This window comes from Gambusia affinis, linkage group LG20 (assembly GCF_019740435.1).
Source record: "Gambusia affinis linkage group LG20, SWU_Gaff_1.0, whole genome shotgun sequence".
Classification (NCBI taxonomy): Eukaryota; Metazoa; Chordata; class Actinopteri; order Cyprinodontiformes; family Poeciliidae; genus Gambusia; species Gambusia affinis.
This window is the reverse complement of record NC_057887.1, coordinates 9,260,559-9,281,067: the sequence shown is the minus strand read 5'-3', so window position 1 is coordinate 9,281,067 and position 20,509 is coordinate 9,260,559. Positions and strand designations below refer to the sequence as shown.

The following is a 20,509-nucleotide window of genomic DNA, read 5'->3' as shown; positions in this document are numbered from 1 at the left end:
GTAGCTCGTATAATAAGCTCAGCAGATGCCCAGTTCCACCAGGTGTTTGCTAATTGCTGCTGGCTAGTCTGCAGGAGCTGGGTGGGGGAGTCACGGGGGAAGGGTGGTCTGTGAGACGGAAACTCCGAAGAGGAACTACGCCTCAAGGGCACCACTAGGGCCATCCAGGCGTTTTGCACGGCTAAATGGTTGTCATGAGAGATTAAAGGATTTCTTAAACACGCATAAAAGAATCAAGGCAACATCCCAGGTATGTTTTTGATAAATGAGTAATAATATGCAAAGCTTAAAAAAGTCTATTTCACACAATATTGCCCCTTTAATTGTGAAAAGCTAAAGGTTGAAACAGGACGTGCTTTTTCGAGTCAGATCTCTACTTGTCATTCATTGGTTATTTAAGAGGAAGTTACCCGGATGTAGCAATGTTATCTTAAATGGTTTTGTTTTGAGAGAAAATGTCAGGAATTGTGTATATAAAAGGGGCGTAATTGGTGTCTGAGTCTCTTCTTGACTGTCGTGCTGAGGATATTCCGCGTACATGTTTGCATCAAGTCCTTCTGGTTATATCTCTCCGATGTTTGCGGTAAATAATGCCGTTGTTTTCTATTAGCAAAATTGACTGTTAGCCACCGTGGAGCTAAAGCAGCTAACAACAGAGACTTAAATCGGCGTTTTAGAGGTCGAAGCATTCAAATGTTAATGGTTTGACGCTAGAAAGCAAACCTACACTGGGGGGTTTGTGACATTGTGGGGAAGCCTTGTTGTCCAGCTGAGGGAAGTTACAGAGTGGATCCAGAACTACTGACCAAGGTATCAGACTCTGCTCGCTTCAGTTCCGCTAGTGTTTACATTTGTTAATATACTTTATTTGATCAGATGTTTTTTGTGTCTTACTTTAGTTTTAGTGAGCATTAGAACAGTTGATATAGCGTATATGACTGAAACCTTGATCTTCTAGAACATGTGAAGGTTGTAAACAAGGATTGTGAGAAGGAAAAGGAGACTTCAGAGAGGAGCGAGGATGACTGAGATGATGAAGGTCGAAGCAGATGAACCTGGAGGGTTCAGCTTGGAGCCCTCCATGCCTGCAGCGTCCACATCAGAACTGGGGCAGGAGACACAAGATAGCAAAGATCTCAGTAAGTGACACATTTGTATATCTGGATTGGAGTAAATAACAGGGAGTTGCAAAAAGACCGCCATTATATCTTTGGATTCTAAAAGTTCACTGGGTCCTGACCTGTATTTCTTTAAAACAGCCGAAACACTGACTTCCTTTAAATCTAAACTAAAAACCCACTTGTTTAGAGTTGTATTTGAAACGTAATCAATTGCAAATTTATTGACGGAATCTGACTTAATGTTCTGTTTTGATTGTTGATTCTATGCTGCATTGTGTTTCTGTGTTTGATTTGATAGAAAGCACTTTGAAATGCCTTGCTGCTGAAATGTGCTATACAAATAAAATTTGATTGAAGATGACTTTTTAATCTATCCCTAGATTCTGGTGAGATTTCCTTCATCTGAAAATCTACCTAGCTGTTGCCCCCCCCCTTTTTAAAATTGATATCATTAATAAGTAACAATTGAACCACTTTTTCCTCCCCCTTTATTTTTTACCAAAAATATGACCTAACCTAGTTTCAGGAAAAGGCATAAAGTAATTACAGAAACCATAAAAGTAGAAAATGATTGTAAAAGTTTTTAGATGGTAGCCACACTATGCAGCCTGTCTCTGGTTCTTTTAAAAGCATATTTATTCAGTTGATCACAACATTCTGACACAAGCTTGCTTGCATTGAACTTTCTTAACAAAAAGTAGGTTGGTGTGGAAATTGTTTTGCAACAGATCTTCACCTCCACCAAATGCAACTTTGGGTGTACCTCAGGGATCATGCCTATTATGTATGTCATCTGCTGGAATTTAAAATTGATAAATATAATTGAAACAAAAATATTTTTAAACATGCTTTACCATTATCATATTGAACAGATTTGTTTTTTTTTTCATATTTGAAAAATGACAATGAATGGCTTTCATTTTTTTAATGATAATTTTGTAATCCTTAAATAATATGTCAATAATGCTCCTGTGTGTTTTGTTGTTCCAAGTTCATCAGATGTTCAAAATTAAAGTGGTTCCTCATGAGTGGAACCCTAGTTTGGACCCAGATCCTCACATAAAGGAAGAGGAGGAGGAGGAACTGTGGATCTGTCAGGAGGCAGAGCAGTTTACTGTGAAGAAAGAAAATGAAGAGAAACATCAGTTATCAGAGGTACAAGTGATCAAAATTGATGACTACAGAAAGACAGAACCACCAAACAGCAGTTTGACTAACCACATGACACAAACTGATCAACAGGACTGTGGAATATCAGAACTGGACAGAAACCCTGATCCAGTGTGTTCTTCTCAACAAAGTAAAATGAAAGTTCACAAAAATGGTAAAATATCTCAATTGTGTTCCACAAACTCGGTTAAAGTGGGAGTTGATGCAGGAGAGAGGCCGTTTGATTGCAATGTTTGCGGCAAAAGGTTCAAACGCAAGTCTCATGTTAAATTACACTTGATGACACATACTGCAAATAGAGAGCATAACTGTGATATTTGTAGTAAAGGATTCAGACAGAAGAGTTCTCTTCAGACACATATGAGACGTCACACTGGAGAGAGACCGTTCGCCTGTGACCATTGTGGCAAAAGATTTTATGCAAAGAAGTTTCTTACTACTCACATGAAGGTCCATTCAGGAGAAAAACCCTTTCCCTGTGATGTTTGTGGTACAAGATTTAGGGTAAAGGAAAGTCTTAAAATTCACATGTGGATCCACACCACAGAGAAACCATTCGTTTGCAATATTTGCAGTAAAGGGTTTTCGCAAAAAGAGAGTCTAAAAAGTCATTTGCGTGTTCACACAGGAGAAAAACCATTCATTTGTTCTCTTTGTAGTAAAGGGTTTTCACGACAACAAAGTCTAAAGAGTCACATGCATGTTCACACAAGAGAGAAACCTTTTGTTTGTAGTGTTTGCACTAAGGGATTTTCACAAAAGGAAAGCCTAAAAACTCATATGCGTGTTCACACAGGTGAAAAACCATTTATTTGTAGTATCTGCAGTCAAGGGTTTTCACTAAAAGAGAGCCTGAAAACTCACATGCGTGTTCACACAGGTGAGAAACCGTTTACTTGTGATGTCTGCAGTAAAGGATTTTCACTAAAAGAGAGTCTAAAGAGTCACAAGCGTGTTCACACAGGGGAAAAACCTTTTACCTGTAGTGTTTGTAGTAAGGGATTTTCACATTCTGGGGGTCTGAAAACACACATGGCTGTTCACACTGCACAATTTAGCTGTAGTGAGTGTGGCAAATGTTTTGTAAAGGAGTTACAGATGGAACGACACATGAGGCTGCACTCTGAGGAGAGGCCATATGGTTGTGATGTCTGTAAAAACAGATTTAAACACAAGTGTCATCTTGAAAGTCACATGAAACTCCATTCATGAGAGAAACCATCTGTGTTTACCGTTTCCTGTGAAGCATTTTCTCAAGATATTCTCCAGAAACGCATAAATGTTACTGATGGCTGCAAATAATTTTTATAACCATAGTCAACTATGGTGGTCAATATCATGAAAAAAAAAGAAAAAGATTTTGCTTTTAAGATCAAGATTTTATTTTGATTTGCTTACATTAACAATATGTAAGCTATGTTACATGTTATGTTAAATATGTATGTTACATTAAAAATATGTAATATATGTTTAAAAAATACAAAATTTATTCTATTTTAATTAAATTATGTCAAGCTCAATAGACATTTAAGCAACATGAAAATTTTATATTATGTTTATTGTCCCCAAATTAATCTTAGTGTCCGGTTCAACTTCAGCATCAAAGTTATTACTAGTTTCACTTGTAGTAGTTTTAATATTTTCCATGACATTCTCACCAACACAATTATAATGCCTTCTGTGTTGAATGATGTTGGGGATGAATTACAGCCTGAAACATGGACACACATTTCGCCCAGCAATCAAACTGTTGATCAGTTTCTCTTCATAAAGAAAATTGATCACCTGTACCTACACTGTTTGTAGTTTAAATTGGTTTTATGCTATTCCAAGTTCAGGGCACTTTAGGCCTGGACAGCTCCTTATTGTGAAGGTTTGCTGTGTTGACATGAATAGAGGCATAAACCCACATGTTGTTGCTTTAACGGACCGGTGGTCAGTGATATTTCTATCAGTTGCTTTTTATGGGTTCCTCTTCTGTTCTCAGTTGTAATAAACATTTTTACTTTATTCTCTCTACTGTCTACTGTTGTGTCACCCATGTCTTCCCTTGGGTGTACTGCCATTGTTGTTCATTCTGCCAACATTACATTTTTAAATGTCGCCTTCTTTTGCTATACAGTGTTGCAAATAGATGTAATACATGATAAAAATGTATAATTTCTACATTTTATGTTTTGGTTTGTTTTTTTAATTCATTGAATACATCAAAAAAATATCACATACTAAGGTTAACAGACAAAGTGGATATTTTTAGTAGAAGTTAAAATATTTTTTAACTCTGAATTCAGTTTATGCATGTTGCATTGTGGGTATTTTTCTGAAAAATATAGACTATCTTGTGCATTGCATTCTGGTTTATCTTTAGAATAGGCCTGACTGTAACCATATATTTCCCAGATGTCGTATATAGAAATGGTAAAGAAATAACTAAATCTAGAAAAAAATTACCTCCAGAATTAAAAATCTGCATATTTTAAGATGGTGACAGTAATTTCATTGTAGCACAACATGCCCACATGTAATGTCTGTAAGAAGGTGAAGTTTTGATGTGAGGAGTTGAACTGGGTAATCAAATGGGCCTTATTTCTGTCTTTAGTACGAGGATTGTACCATGTATTTTCTTGCTTATTTTAGAGGTGGGAATTTAAAGAGTTGATCATTTCCATTCCATTTACTAAAAACAGCAAATGCATTAGGAAATCATCAATTGGCAACAAATTAATCCAGGATTGAGGCTGCTGTTCATGAGCAGAGAGGAGCCTGTGGCTTATTGTTTTGTTTTTTGTTGTTGTTGTTTTTTTTTTTTAAAAAACAGTGTATTTAAAGGCTCTTGTGAAAATTTAAAGGAGGTTTTGGTACCTAGTACTTGGAACCTAATCAGGCGATCATCAGCGAGCTCGGTAGAGTTTGCACATCATTTCAAAGAGTGCATCAGCCTAATCATGCTGACTCTATAGGGATGCACCGTCAGAGCGCTTTTGGTAAAATCCCTTAGTTTTACTGTGTAAAACGTTTTACACTTGGAAAGTAATAGCATCAATATTTGATTGTAAATATTTGTCTTTCAGTTTCTGTTGGAGGTTTATCAAACCAGAGCATTACATGTCATTCATAGTTCAGTGAAGAGGAAATTAAACTGCCAAATGAATCTTTTTGGAGCATTTGAAGCTACTTTCAAAAAGTAGTGGATCCGTTATGTGAAGCATTTCTACACAGTTATCACTAAGAGCATATGGAGGCCAAAGGTAAATGAACTGCTTCATTATGATTGTGAACACTTAAGAGTTTAATTGACAACTGCAAATCAATTACGATGTGGTAAATGTGTTTCATATCAGCCAGTCATTGTGCTGCTTTGTAGGTCTATATATTGGGAAAGCAAATTGTCATTTGTCTTTGTATAATAAACAATTTTGATGAATAAACACTCTTTGCTAGAACATCTGCCATGGTTTTATATCTTATTTTTGTGATTGTTGATTTTTACACAATTTTTTTAGATTGATAAATATATACGTATATATAGTAACATCTATTTTTGTGTTCGAGAGCCTGCTACACAATTACGATTTGTGTTGCAGAAAATATTTGCTGTACCAATAAATAGAAGACGTGTAAATATTTTTCATCAGATTTTGAAGACACTAGTGTAGTATCTAATATCACATTTTGTCTCCTCTGATCTCGAGGCCTTTATGTGACCTTCGAGTGACCCAGAAGGAGCGGTATGGACGTTTAAGTGCTTACAGACAGTTGGCTACAGTTTGCCGTATATGGAAATAAGGTGCCTGCAGAATAAAACTGCTGAGCACAGCTGTATGTTTAGAGTACTGGTAACCAAGCCACAAATGTGAAGCCTAAAGACAAACTGTGTTTTTTGCTTTTTGGGAAGCTATTTGGTTTTTCATTTCCTCTAGAAATCTTGTCTGTAAAATTGATAGAATTTTAATAGAATTTTGATTTCCAGGATTACAGGACTAATTTCCCTGCGAGATCTTGAAAAAGCCACCCATGTGTTCATCTTTAGTGGAATTGATTACTGCAGCAGTGTCCTCACAGGTCTGCCTGAAAAATCAATCAGACAGCAGCAGGTGATCCAGAGTGCGGCTGCTCTTGTTCTCACGAGAGCCAGGAAAATAGAGCACATCACCCCAGCTCTAAACTCCTACACTTGCTAGGAGAAATTACTGAGTGGCTTAGTACCAAAATACATTAAAGATATTTTGTCGTATAAACCTCAGGTCTTCTTTGCATCCCCAGAATCAGAACCTCACATGGAGAAGCAGCATTTATATTATTTTTCCACTAATCTGGAACAAACTTCCAGAAACCTGCAAAAATGCTAAGACAGAATTCCCTTAAAAAAGGGTTCTCTGCTTTGCTTAGATTTGCCTTTAATCAGTATCAACTGGAACATGTACTCTGTACTTTAAATTGCCTTGTTGCTGAAACGTGTTACACACATGAACTTATCTCGTCTTCACTGAAATATCCCAGAGACATATGAAACATATCCAACTTAGTATAAAAGAGCTAATAGCTACAGACGGATAAATTACAACTATCCCTGGTTTCCATACAAAACTGTGACGCTGTTCTATTTTCACACATGCGCAGAAGAGCCTCGCACTCAGCCGGACTGTCACTATTGACCCGGAGTGTTACAACGTTAGCTTGACTGCTAAATTCAGGCTTTACAAACCCCTCGCCGTTGGTGTTTAATAAGAGTTGTACTCCCCTCTTGACTGTCTTCGTGAGGACATGTTTCTTCGAGACGTTTGTTTTGTGCGGCTCGTATAATTTAATCCGGAAACTTGCAGCATACAATATGAATTGCATCTTTCGGCAGTGAACGGACCGTTAGCCACCGTGGAGCTGAAGCAGCTAGCGACCGAGACTTGGTTTGTGGTCCTGACGTTTAAACCTTTGAAAGTTCGTGGCTTAGTGTTACAAGACGAGTCCACACTCCACGTTTTTGAGACCGCACCTTCTGTGGACACCTCTCCTAAACTTGTTGTCCACTTGAGGACAGAGAGATTGGAGACAGTTACAGAGAACCCAAAACCACTGGCCAAGGTATCAGGCTGTCTGGTCTCTAGCATCCCTTGTGCTCTGCTGCCGTTTACATTTTCCTCTAATACACTATTTTTCAGATCCTGCTTTGTGTCCGATTCCAGTTTCCTGCAGCAGAAAGAAGGACCTTCACCTACTAGGACATGTGAAGGTCGAAAAGAAGGATTGTGAAAAGGAGAATCCCAAGTGGACTGACTGAGGATGACTGAGATGATGAAGGTTGAAGCAGAGGAACCTGGAGGGATCAGCTTGGAGCCCCCTGTATCTGCAGGGTCAACATCAGAACTGGAGGAGAAAACACAAGACAGCAAAGATGTCAGTAAGTGACACACATTTGTTTCTCTGGTTTGTGGTAAATCAAAAATTATTTGGTTCTAAGAGCAGAATATTTTAAAGTCTTGTGATTTGTAAAGGTTAAATAAAAGTCAATAACAGGCCCCTTTTCCCCCACAAATCAAATAAAGGTTTCACAAATCACAATCTTGGCTTGAATGATTCTGCTCTTATTATAGAACAATTTAGGCCAAATTTAAAAGACCTAAGTCTTGTAGTTCCTGAGCTGGACCAGTTCTAACGTGGTCCAGATTTAGAAATGCAGTTTGCACCATTGGAAAATAGATTTACTGTCCCTTTGACCTGCAAAACAAAACATGGCAGCTGCTGAAAATCTCTTTGTTTAATTGTTCAAATTTTTAGAGGGTATAACTGTGAAACTACGGTAACTTTATTTTCAACTGGATAGTTTTAGTTTTCCCAACTGAACCAACCGCTAGCTTCTAGAGAACACTGCTGATCATTTGTATCTGTGAATCAGTGAACGAATTGCACGACCAAGTTACCAGTAACCGAACAGGAGCAGATGAACATCAGAATAAAGTTAGAAGGTAACTTACGCCTGGAAGTAATTTGTTTATATCTATGCAACCAGCACTTCATTGCTGCTTGTTTTGATCCGGAGAAATTGCCACTGAAGTTCTTTGTCAACGTTTGTAATAAATTACATTTGAGTTCAGTGTAGAACATTTGGGTTTCTTTTTAAATAGTGTTGTAATCCGGTTGTAGCTAGTCAGGCTTGTACGTGGCTGGTTTCAAGCCATGTACAATTAGCCATGGTTACAAATAACCTCCGAGCCCAAGAAAGAAGACACCCGGTGAAGTTGTTCTTTAAGAGAAAAAATTATTACTCACCAGTGACCTGAAGAAATTGCTTAGCAAGAAAGGAGAGTATTCAGAGAGAGAGGCCAGGAATTATTGAGTAGTGTTGAAATTTGTGACAAAGCCAAAGAGCCGAGGACACTCTAATGGATTCAGTTCAGTGTTAGACCCAGTCTGTGGGAGAACTGGGTGTGGGTTCTTACATTCAACTAAATATCATGATAAAATCGTGTCATCTATTGGATTTGATTTTATTGAGAACTCGGATTCATTTGATCAACAAAATGAATAGCGTCTATAATATAATTTCACAAGCTGTGACTGTGAGAATTGGTTATAATTTAAAAACTATTGGACTTGTAAAGCAAGCCTGATTGAGCAGCTGGCCAATACTATAGTTGTGCTCTTAGTGGACTACTTTATGCTCTGGAGCCAGTGATAACATGGGTCAACTGGATTGCTATCTTGTGCTGGAATGGCCTCCCTTATCTTTAACTGTGGCAGAGATAAAGACAATATTTTCAATATTTTCTTGCACTGGAAGGTCAATATGTTTACTTGCCACCAAACCACCTTGGTCCAAAGGTTGATTATATGTGACGTGATTATATCTTCAGAACTGCAGCCTTATCACTTGGACAGCTGGATACTTCTGGTTCAGTTCACCTTTGTTCCAAGTTACTTGATTTGTGGCTGATTGCTCTCACTGTGGTTTGATGAAGACACATGGACTCAGAAATGGTAACTAGCTAAAAAACTAAATTATTGCATTTCAAACTTAGTCTATATAAAACCAAGTGCTTTTATTCCTGACCACTGAGGTTTTCTTAAAAGTATGAAACTTTTATGAACATGTTTATTTACGTGTTTTGCTAAAGCTATCACTGCACCCTGACAGTATAACATGAAGACAGATAATCTGTGGAAGAAAATTGATCTCCTCATCCTTCTCCTTGTGGTCCTATTGCTGCCAAAATACAACACTCCCGGTCAAAAATAACCTATCAGAGCCAGGAGGAGGATCTTAGCGCTGTCAATCAAACTTGTGTACAAGCTGCACACCCTTCCCCTTTGCTGTTTGCTGTGCTACATCTAGTTACTCACACCGAAGCCCACATTGAATACTTAGGCTTGTTAGTTTGGCCACCAATGATGGTGAAAAAACGGTTTTCTTGTAACGGTAATTTATTTTTTCATATTGAACAGCACATTTTGCACTTTTTTATTTTCAGTATTTTGTCATTATGATTACTATTATTATGATTTTTGATGAGCCTGATTCTTTTGCACACCCTCCTTCCTCCCAACATCTGACAGACAGCTCCCACCTTTTCCGGCACTTGGGGCACTATTTGTGATCTGTATGGGAAAAGCGCCAGGAGTCTGTGTACTGGTTAAGATTGACAAAGAAAAGCTTTTGGTCATATAGTGTCACAATAGGCAGCTTGATTTAGTAGACACTTGAGATACAAAGAAACATATCTGCAATTATAAATATTAGAGTTCAAATCGTTTCTCAAATTTCAGGAAAAGAAATGCATACTTTTAAATATGTAAAATAAGATTTGTAAAAGTAATTGTAAGCATAAAATAATGTCTGTGTGTGTTTCACTGTTCCCAGTCTATCAGATGTTGGTGATTAAAGAAGAGGTTCCCTATGACTGGGGCTCCAGTTTGGACCAGCAGGATCCAAACTCTAAGGAGGAAGCGGCAGTTTGGCTCTGTCAGGATGGAGAGGCGCTTACTGTGAAAATTGAAGATGAAGAGAAGCCTGAGCTATCAGAACTTTGTCCATTTAAAACCAATGACAACAGAGACGTTCAATCTCAGAATAGCAGTTTATCTAAACAGATGGAAACATACCCTGATGGAGGGGACTGTGGAGGACCGGAACCAGACAGAAATGTAGATCCGTTGTGTTTCTCTACGCGAGACCAAGTAAAAGTTTGCAAACGAGGTAAAAGATCTGAACTTTCTCTGAAACTCAGAGAAAGTCAGAGTGGAGTTCATGCCGGAAAGAAAACATTTGATTGCAATTTTTGTGGTAAAATATTTAAACATAGGACTTCTGTTAAATTACACATGGCGATTCACAGTGGAAAATTAGAACATAGCTGTTATCTTTGTGGAAAAGGATTTAGAGAGAAGAGTTCTCTTAAAACTCATATGATGCTCCACACTGGGGAGAAACCATTTGCATGTGATGTTTGCTGTAAAAAATTTCCTACAAAGGCAAATCTGAAAACTCACATGAATGTCCATTCAGGAGAAAAACCTTTTTCATGTGATATTTGTGGTGCAATATTTAAAGTAAAGGAAAGTCTTATTAACCACATGTGGATCCACACCACAGGAAAACCATTTGTTTGTAGTGTTTGTAGTAAAGGATTTTCACGCCAAGGAATCCTAAACAGACACATGCGCATTCACACAGTAGATAAACAGTTTATTTGTGGTGTTTGTAGTAAAGGATTTTCCCGCCAAGGGAATTTAAAGAGTCACATGAATGTTCACACAAGTGAGAAATCGTTTATTTGCAGTGTGTGCAGTAAAGGATTTTCTGAACACAGGAGCTTAAAAACTCACATGCGTGTTCACACTGGGGAGAAACCATTTATATGTGGTGTTTGTAATAAAGGATTTTCCCAACAAGGGAATCTAAAAATTCACATGCGTGTTCACACAAGTGAGAAACCTTTTACATGTAGTGTTTGCAGTCAAGAATTTTCTTTAAAAGTTAGCCTAAAAGCTCACATGTGTGTTCACACAAAAGAGAAACCATTTACTTGTAGTATTTGTAGCAAAATATTTTCATGGAAACAGAGCCTAAAAAATCACATGCGTGTTCATACAGGTGAGAAACCGTTTATTTGTAATGTTTGTAGTAAAGGATTTTCACAGAAAGAGACCCTAAAAAGTCACATGCGTGTTCACACAGGTGAGAAACCGTTTTTTTGTGATATTTGTAGCAAAGGATTTTCTCTAAAAGCGATCCTAAAAACTCATATGCGTATTCACACAGGCGAGAAACCGTTTATTTGTAGTGTTTGCAGCAAAGAATTTTCACAGAAAGAGACCCTAAAAAGTCACATGCGTGTTCACACAGGTGAGAAACCGTTTGTTTGTGACATTTGCAGTAAAGGATTTTCTCTGAAAGGGAATTTAAAAAGTCACATGCGTGTTCACACAGGCGAGAAACCGTTTACTTGTGAAGTTTGTTTTAAAGGATTTTTACGATCCAGAACGCTGAAAAAGCACATGGCTGTTCATGCCGCACAATTTAGCTGTAGTGAATGTGGCAAAAATTTTGTAAAGGAAATACAGCTGGAGCGACACATGAGACTCCACTCTGAGGAGAGGCCATTTGGTTGTGATGTCTGTAAAAACAGATTTAATTACAAGCGCTGTCTTGAAAGACACATGAAACTCCATTTAGGAGAGAAACCGTCCACGTGTGGTGTTTCCTGTCAAGCATTTTCATAACATGGAGGTCTGCAGAAACATAAATATTCACGAGGGCTGAAACTAACATTTATGACAACAGTCAACTAATCTTTTGAAGTCTTTCTGGCTGCTCAGTGATCATTTCAATCTGTAGCTTACTGTTTTGTAATCCACAATGGTAAGCATTTTTGTTCCACGTTCTCCCTTGTCTGTACAGCTGTGAATTTCATCTCAATGGCCATGCACTTTCACAAAAATTGTGATTGGTGAACTTCAACATGTTTTTTTCTTAGATCTCTTGCTCCTGTTGAACATCTGAAACACTGCAGATGACTCAGTCCTGAACTTTTTTTTCTTCGATTACAAATTAAGGTTTCCAGTGTAATCTGTAATTTTTCAATCCTTCACTTAAAGTAAATTTCCAAAGGTTTCTGACTGTGGAGGAGTCCTAACTTTGAGTATCTCTGGTCTGTCAGACTTTGCTTTGTTTGCCCTGTTAATGCCTGTTCTGTTCTTAATTCATGGTGTTGAATACACTTTGAGGAATAAGTTGGATTATTGTTAGTTGAGACATGGCAAAAGGACAGAATTTTATATTTTAATGAAATGTGTCCTCCAAAGTTCTGTTTTTACCACACCTTGCCATAGAGTCTCTTTAAACCCAAACAAAACTGTACTTGGGTAAATTACTTACTTTTAAATTTTAGCTCTATAAAGGAGATTTGCATAATTCATTTTAGAATTTGACCTTCTGGTCTATATGGTTAATTTTTCTGAATTTAAAGAGTTCAGTTAATTAGTATATCTCCCACATGTCCCTTGTTGTAACGCTGCCTTAGATTTGTATTGTCTAACATTAAAGCTCAAGGTCTCGGTAGATTATTCCTTGTACAAGAGCCTTATGTTGAGTCACCAAAAGACAAGGTATTGTGGAGTTTGTGCTCCACAGAAATGGAGAAGCATGTTGATATTAGTTTACTCCTGTTAAGGGCTTGTTTGAAATAAAATACTTTATTCAGATAAGTCTATTTTGAAGTCTTTACTTTGGTTACCCTGCTCCAGTCCTCGAACACCTCTGCAACTTTTAGATGCATTCCTTCTCAATACGGGTCTAAGCAACTTCATTTTTTTCGTCTTCTTCTGTTTTTAAGTTGAGGCTAGCATGTGTTTTTTGCAGACCTACAAAATTAATGGAGAGAATATAGGGTTTAAAATGAATATATTAGCGTCCCGATCCACACTCCATTCCAGGAGGTGGCGGTAATGGGCAGAAACATTGCTGTCATCCGCCATTAGACAAAAAGAAGAAGAATGAGAACGCGCCACGGCTATGGTTGATTCAGACAAATAGTGTTGAGTGGTAAAGCTTTTATATTTGTACTTTTACTAGTCAGATAGTGAACACACTATGGTGATAACCGAACATTGCTACTTTGGTAAGTAGGTACATTTGTAATACAAAACTAATACTGATGTAATGAAAAGCAAAATAAAATGCAAAAAAGCAAATCTTGTTAAGCTGTTCAGTTTTCATAAACCAGGACACACATTTATCAACTCAACTTCTTACCAAAGAGATACTAATAATAGGGACATATCTTTTAAAAGCCAACTTCTGAGTTCTTATTCAAATGGGATTTAAAAAAATCACAGTTGAGGAGTATGTTCTGGTTCAAAATGTATCACTAGTAAGACCTTTTATATTTCTTCTTTCATGTTATTTATATGCAGTATTTGTTATAATGTTAGAAACCCTGGAAATAAGCTGTGTTTTTAAGAGCTACAGCTGTTTTTTGTTGCCAGCCCAGTTGAATTAAAAAAATCACTTGAAAGCATCTCTATGGCTGTCTCATTATAATAAACTAAAAGATTAATGATTATCTCCCCTAAGGAGAGATACTATTATGAGATAGTATCGCATCATAGAGACGCAGAGTTGTCTCATAATGAGATTTATTTTATTTTATTTTATTTTATTTTCCCAGTGGCAGAAACGAGTTTTCATAAAAACTAAATGTTTGTGATGAACTTGTTTTGTTGAGTTCAGGTTGTGTTTCTGAAAATTCGTTCAGGCCGTGCCCACTTTGGAGCAGTAGATGACCAGACATTTTGGAGGTCTTTCTGAGCTTTACTTTGAAATTGTTTTTTTGTTGTTGTCTTGTTTTGCTTTTCACGACTTTTCAGGTGGTACATTTCAAAATTCTAAATTAAATTTATTCAACTAATGGGTTTTTTTAGGATAGAGATTTAAACTTGACGTGAATGTTTGTGCATTATTTATTGTCTTTATTTTTAAAAATTATTTAACAAAGTCTTTTCCTCTATTACAGAGAATATTCATTGGTCAGTAAGCCGGAAGATAACCGGAAGTGGCACTGCTAGCTTGGCTAGCTAGTTCCGGACACAAAAACGTTTTAATTTTAGTATAAAGCAGTATATTGAGTATAATTGATAGTCTTCGTGAGAATATCGTTTCTGCATGTTTGTTTCGACCCGCTGTGAATATTTACATAATGTAATTAGCCTTCTTTAGCAACCCGAAAGGATCGTTAACCACCGTGGAATTAAAGCAGCTAACAGCGGGGAGTTGATGGGCGTTTCTGGCATTGACTCTTAAAAGTTCTGCAGTATCACTTTACTTCTGCTACAGTCTGCGTTTTTTATTAATACATTTTATATGGTCACAGGCTGACTGTAATCTGATTGCAGATTCAAATCAAATTTTATGTCTGAAACCTTGATTCACTTGAACATGTGAAGGTTGCAAACAAGGATTGTGAAAAGGAGAAGTCAAGAGGACTGAGGATGTCTGAGATAATGAAGGCTGAAGCAGATGAACCTGGAGGCTTGGATCCCTCCATACCTGAAGCATCCACGTCACAACCGGAGGAAACAAAAGACAGCACAGATCTCAGTAAGTGGCACACATGGATTGGGTCAAATGTACTCTGAATGTTTAACTGGAAGGAATCAAAGTGATCCATTTATGTGTAAATATTCCAGCAGTAGTTGAGGCGAAAGCAAAGTTTAACTTACTCAGGCTGGCTGTCCATTATTGAAAATGCCTTCATTGGAAACTATTACAGTTTTTCATGGAGTAACGGAAAATGACAGTATCAATACAGTGGCAGACTGAATGATGAAATGTATGAGACTACATGCTCAGGGTAGCCTTAATGATTTACCATTTATTTTGCTAGCTTTATTTGTTATGTGTGACAGTTTTGTTTTATTTTTGCTAGTGATAAAGTTTTACCAAGATGTGATGTTGAAATTGAGAATGGATTCTGGCAAGACATAATTAAAATATTTTATTTTATTTAAATTTTTTTTTCCCCCACCAGGGGGTCTTTTTGTGGGTTCTAGTGTCCCTTATACCACAGTAGGCTGACAGGAAAGGAGAGGGGGGAAGACATGTGGCAAATGTCGTCGGGTCCGGGAATCGAACCCACGACGGCCGCGTCGAGGACTGAAGGCCTCCAAACTAAAATATTTTTATTACATTTCTTTTTATGTGGGGAAATGTGTTATCTAAAGAAGAGACATTGAGTTTTAAACTGAACCACTCACTGTAATCACACACCATCTTAAGTTGCTCAATGACTTTGTCCCAAAGTCTACCAGTAGAAATTTCCTATTGGCATTGATAGTTTGAAATGCCCTACATTAGTTCCTTTCAGAAGCATAAGGACATAATCCAAAACAAAGTATTTAGCAATGGAGTAAGATTTCATAAAAAGGAGTTATATGTTTATTATATAAATCACTGGAGTTTTTTTTGTTTGCTTGTTTGTGTGGAAGCTTGTTCACTAATGTCATTTTGGGTTTCAATGTTTTCAGTTCACCAGATGTTGGTGATCAAAGTAGTTCCTCATGACTGGAACCCGAGTTCAGATCAGCAGGACCAAGAACCCCCCCACGTAAAGGAAGAAAACGAGGAGCAGGGGATCAGTCAGCAGGAAGAGTGGCTTACTGTGAAGATTGAAGATGAGGAAAAACACCAGTCATCAAAGTTATGTCAAATGAAAACTGAAGACAACAGAGAGACAAAAGCTGTAATCTGCACCTCAGCTGAACAAATGGAAACAGAACCTAATGGAGGGGACTGTGCAGGAGCAGAACCAAACAGGAACACAGGTCCAGGATGTTCTTTTCAACAAAATAAGGTGGCTATTTGCAGAAGAGATCAATCATCTAAACTTTGTTCCAAACTTACGGCTCAGATAGAAATCCAAGAAGACAAGAAGACAGATGACAGCAGCCCTTGTAGTAAAGGTTTCACACATAAGACTCAAGATGATTTAAACATGACATTGAACGCTGCAAAGGAAGACCACAGCTGTGATATCTGTGGTAAAGAATTTGTAGTAAAGCGTTATCTCCAGACACATATGAGACTCCACACTAGTGAGAGACCATTTGTTTGTGATATTTGTTCTAAAAGGTTCAATAGAAAGACAAATCTTAAAATCCACATGATGGCCCATTCTGGAGAAAAACCTTTTTCCTGTGTGATTTGTGGTAAAAGATTCAAGGTAAAGGAAAGTCTTAAAAATCACATGAAAATACACACCACAGAGAGGCCATTTGTGTGTAGTGTATGTAGCAAAGAATTTTTAAGGCAAGAAAGTTTAAAAAGTCACATGTGTATTCACACAGGAGAGAAACCTTTCATTTGTAGTCTTTGTAGTAAAGGATTTTCACGACATTTGGAACTGAAGAGACACATGTCTGTTCACACTGGGGAAAAACCATTTATTTGTAGTGTTTGCGGAAAAGCATTTTCCCTGAAAGACCATCTAAAGAAGCACATGCATGTTCACACAGGAGAGAAACCTTTTATTTGTAGTGTTTGCAGCAAAGGATTTTCACAAAAACAGAATCTAAAGAGTCACATGTATGTTCATACTGGAGACAAACCGTTTGTTTGTAGCATTTGCAGTAAACCATTTTCACGACAAGAAAGTCTAAAAACTCACATGCATGTTCACACAGGGGAGAAACCATTTATTTGTACTGTTTGTAGTAAAGGATTTTCACAACAAAGGAAACTTAAGACTCACATGCGTGTTCACACAGGGGAGAAGCCATTTGTTTGCGACGTTTGTAATCAAGGATTTTCGCAACCCCGAGATCTGAAAAAGCACACTGCTGTTCATACTGGTCAGTTCAGCTGTAGTGAGTGTAATAAACGTTTTGTGAAAGAAATCCAGTTGGAGCAACACATGAGACTCCACTCGAGGGAGAGACCATTTGGTTGTGATGTCTGTAAAAGCAGATTTAATCAAAAATGTGTTCTTGAAAATCACATGAGAGTCCACTCAGGAGAGAAACCTTTTGTTTGTAGTGTTTGCAAGAGAGGATTTGTCCGACACGAAAACCTTAAGAAGCATATGGGTGTTCATCAGAGCTGCAATTAATGTGCATTTGTTTCTTCTGTTCACCTGGGGGATTTTATTATTCATTGGTGTATCAGTGCTGCCCAAAGTGGGTCCTCGAAGGCCGGCATCCAACATGTTTTAGTTCTCTTCCTGGTTTAATACACCTGGATCAAATGATGGCTCGTTAGATGGCCTAAGAGGAACATTGACATGCCAAAAAGGTTGTTACTACCAGCATGGAGAGAACTAAAACATGCAGGATGCCGGCCTTGGAGGACCCACTTTGGCCACCCCTGGTCTACATGATAGTAAACATTTCCCACAGTTAAGAATCTAATTACCAGTGAAGTGTGAATTTAAACTCTTTTTCTTCTGTCATTTATCAGCTCTACTTTACAATCTCAAAAACTTGTATAGAATTCAAACCTGAACTGAAATATTCTCCTCTGATTACAGGTATTGTAACCATTTCAGGGTTCTTTGAAATCCTAATTCAACTCCTACGGACAAATAAAGTGTCCACTTACCAACATGTCAGTATTCTTAACTAAATATCGTAAAATTATGAATCCAAAGCAACTCTAAGCAAATGTGTGTTCAACTCAGCATTTTTTTTTTTTCAGTTTTCTGGAAATTTGTTCCAGATCACTGGAGCATAAAAACTGCATACTGCTTCCCTGATTCTGAGCTGGAGAGTTGCCTAGAGTTGTGAACAGCTGCATTCTGGATCCCCTGTCTGACTTTTTAGGCATATGTATCATGACAGTATTGCAGTTAATCAATCCAACCAAAGTTAAATGCATGAATGAGTTTCTCTAGATCTTCCTGGGACATTAATCCTTCTAAAACTTTGAGATGTTCCTCTGGAGATAAAAGTTATTAATTGCCTTTTTGTGTCTGAAGGTTCAGATCACTACACTCAGATTTTGGACATCATCAGTCTTTTCAAACTATAACAATTGAAGCTGTGTGCTGACTCTTGATCAGCTTCTGTTTTGTTTCTATTAGTTATATTTTGAGATTGTAAATCCTGAAAAGCCAATTTTCTAAGCAATTTTTTATTGTAAAACAGCAAAACTACAAACACAATCTCCCTAAAATACATTTCAACAAGTATTTGTTTACTATAATTATAATGTTATGAGAGTTCAGTAATCAACAGCAACATTTATTCTGATATTTTCTTCAACGTGAAATTGGAAATGGGAGAGTTGATCTTTTTTTAAAGGACCATTCCCTAAAATACAGCATTTTTTGTTTAAAAACAATTTTACAGTGTTGTGAAGTAACGAAGTACATGTACTTCGTTACTGTACTTAAGTACAATCTTCGTGTATCTGTACTTTACTTAAGTATATTTAATAATGGATACTTTCGACTTTTACTCCACTACATTTTACAGTAAGTATCTGTACTTTCTACTTACTACATTTCTACAAAACCGTCCCGTTACTCGTTACATCCAAGTCGCATTGCGCTTTTTTTCCGTTAAAATATGAAGTTCAGGGACTTAACAAGGCGCTGTAAATCCAAGCAATAACTTGACCTACTAATTACTGTCGTCACCCATCGCGTCCTCCTTTCAGTCGCACTCGGAGCTCCCAGACATGCGCAGTGGTTTCCACTAAGCGGGAGATGATTGTGTCTGATCGTCAGTAATAGAATTTCATTACATAAATCATAAGATTTGGCGACATGTAAAATCAGCAGCGCTTCACTTTCACAGACGGTGGAAACTTCGTCCAACTTTTAGCGTCACTTGGAAAGGAAGCTTAAAGGAAGGTAAGCTAAGTGGACCGGATGTTAGCAAAGCTAGCTGTACAGAGACACATATGGTGCATCTGTGATGAAAAAACGTTGTCAGTCATGCGTTTAATTATTGTGTGGAAGTGTTGTTTTAGGTGTCGCATATATGGGACAACGCTGTGACCAAAATCTGCTATATAGTGATAGTGATGAACGATCTGATTCTTCTGGACGGATTTTTACCAAGTCCTATTGGACTGAAGCCTCACTGAGAGCCGTTCTTTGTCCTTGTGACGCTCTGCACACACTGCAGTAGCTATTATTATTTTATTTTATTAAAAAAATAGATAGATTTATTTAATTGGCCAATAAACAAAACAAGAACGTGTAGCAGAGCTGCTCATTGCTCTTTGATTGTGTTGGTAACCTGTCATGGTGGCAGACAGGGTCAGAACCGTCACTGTCCTTCTGCCTGGTTACTTCTTGCTTCTTGCACCTTGGACAGTATTCATAGTTGAGTGTTGTTTACCATTGGGGCATTGCCTTAATTTCTATGTTTAATGGAGCAGACAGTTGTGGTTTCTGACTTGGGTGATATGGGCGAACATCCAGGGCGGTATCTTTTAGGGTTGGTAGGAAACCACTGTGGATTGTGCCACAGAGATGGAAGCAAAGCAGAATGAAGAGTTTGAAATTATAATGATATTGGTTAAATTTATTTCAGCTCTCAGTATTTAATATCTAGGTGTTTTTATGGGAATGTGGATTTAAGATGTTTCCATCCCTGAAATTATGATGCATAGAATCACAAATCTAAATCTAAACTGTCACAGAGAGTAAACACAATAAAAACATGCTCTATCTGTGGCATTGTTCATTAAAATGGCACATATTTCATCTATTAAAATTAAATATGATAGGTACGCTTAATGATATTGTATTAGTGATTAGGTAATGCATTCAGGAAGTACTTTTACTTTTAATACTTAAGTATTTTTAAAAGCCAGTACTTTTTTACTTTTACTCAAGTAAAAGTGTTAATGTGGTACTTTTACTTTTACTAGAGTACATTTTTGTCCATGTATTTGTACTTTTACTTAAGTACATTTTTTTAGTACTTTATACAACACTGCAATTTTATAACAGTAATAAAGGTCAAACTTCTATATAGTTCTTCTGTATAATTGCTATTTCTGCATGCATTATTTGCATTGCCCAGTGGTAGAGTAGTATGTTGCACAATGTAATTCTAATTTAAATAAAAAAGAAATTACCTACTAATTTAATAATTTGCTACAAAATCTTAGATTTCCACCCGAGAGGTAACCTATCCTCAAATCTTATTTACTCACATGATCTGTATTTTTCACTCACCACTGCTAGAAAATGCCTTTTTCATCATGTTTATAAATACGT

The 20,509-nt window shown here is 37.2% G+C and overlaps 2 protein-coding genes across 10 annotated transcripts; both read left to right on the top strand.

The window, feature by feature from the left end:
• Nucleotides 1-416: 416 nt before the first annotated feature.
• Nucleotides 417-4,301, top strand: LOC122823322 (gastrula zinc finger protein XlCGF57.1-like). Of its 2 annotated transcripts, none has more exons than XM_044102804.1 (3): nucleotides 417-583; nucleotides 959-1,139; nucleotides 2,113-4,301. In XM_044102804.1, the coding sequence occupies exons 2-3, from the start codon at nucleotides 1,022-1,024 to the stop codon at nucleotides 3,501-3,503; spliced, it is 1,509 nt and encodes a 502-aa protein (XP_043958739.1). In that variant the 5' UTR covers nucleotides 417-583; nucleotides 959-1,021; the 3' UTR covers nucleotides 3,504-4,301. The 2 variants fall into 2 exon arrangements, with proteins under 2 accessions (XP_043958739.1, XP_043958738.1); XM_044102803.1 differs by having other exon boundaries at nucleotides 417-810.
• A 2,577-nt stretch (nucleotides 4,302-6,878) lies between these two features.
• LOC122822997 (gastrula zinc finger protein XlCGF26.1-like) lies at nucleotides 6,879-18,902 on the top strand. 8 transcript variants are annotated; one of them, XR_006369263.1, is made up of 6 exons: nucleotides 6,882-7,370; nucleotides 7,448-7,686; nucleotides 10,144-13,402; nucleotides 14,727-14,880; nucleotides 15,807-17,880; nucleotides 17,971-18,902. XR_006369263.1 is itself a non-coding variant. In XM_044102179.1 (5 exons), the coding sequence occupies exons 4-5, from the start codon at nucleotides 14,772-14,774 to the stop codon at nucleotides 17,384-17,386; spliced, it is 1,689 nt and encodes a 562-aa protein (XP_043958114.1). In that variant the 5' UTR covers nucleotides 6,879-7,370; nucleotides 7,472-7,686; nucleotides 10,144-13,402; nucleotides 14,727-14,771; the 3' UTR covers nucleotides 17,387-18,902. The 8 variants fall into 8 exon arrangements, 7 of the variants coding, with proteins under 7 accessions (XP_043958114.1, XP_043958112.1, XP_043958111.1 ...); XM_044102179.1 differs by having other exon boundaries at nucleotides 6,879-7,370; nucleotides 7,472-7,686; nucleotides 15,807-18,902; XM_044102177.1 differs by having other exon boundaries at nucleotides 7,448-7,682; nucleotides 15,807-18,902.
• The last annotated feature ends 1,607 nt before the right edge of the window (nucleotides 18,903-20,509 follow it).

Bases quoted from the DNA above. Each gene is read 5' to 3' on its own strand.
- LOC122822997 (XM_044102174.1), top strand. From the start codon at position 7,569: ATGACTGAGATGATGAAGGTTGAAGCAGAGGAACCTGGAGGGATCAGC. The intron at 7,687-10,143 runs GTAAGTGACACA...CACTGTTCCCAG, and splicing joins ACAAGACAGCAAAGATGTCA to TCTATCAGATGTTGGTGATT.
- LOC122823322 (XM_044102804.1), top strand. From the start codon at position 1,022: ATGACTGAGATGATGAAGGTCGAAGCAGATGAACCTGGAGGGTTCAGC. The intron at 1,140-2,112 runs GTAAGTGACACA...TGTTGTTCCAAG, and splicing joins ACAAGATAGCAAAGATCTCA to TTCATCAGATGTTCAAAATT.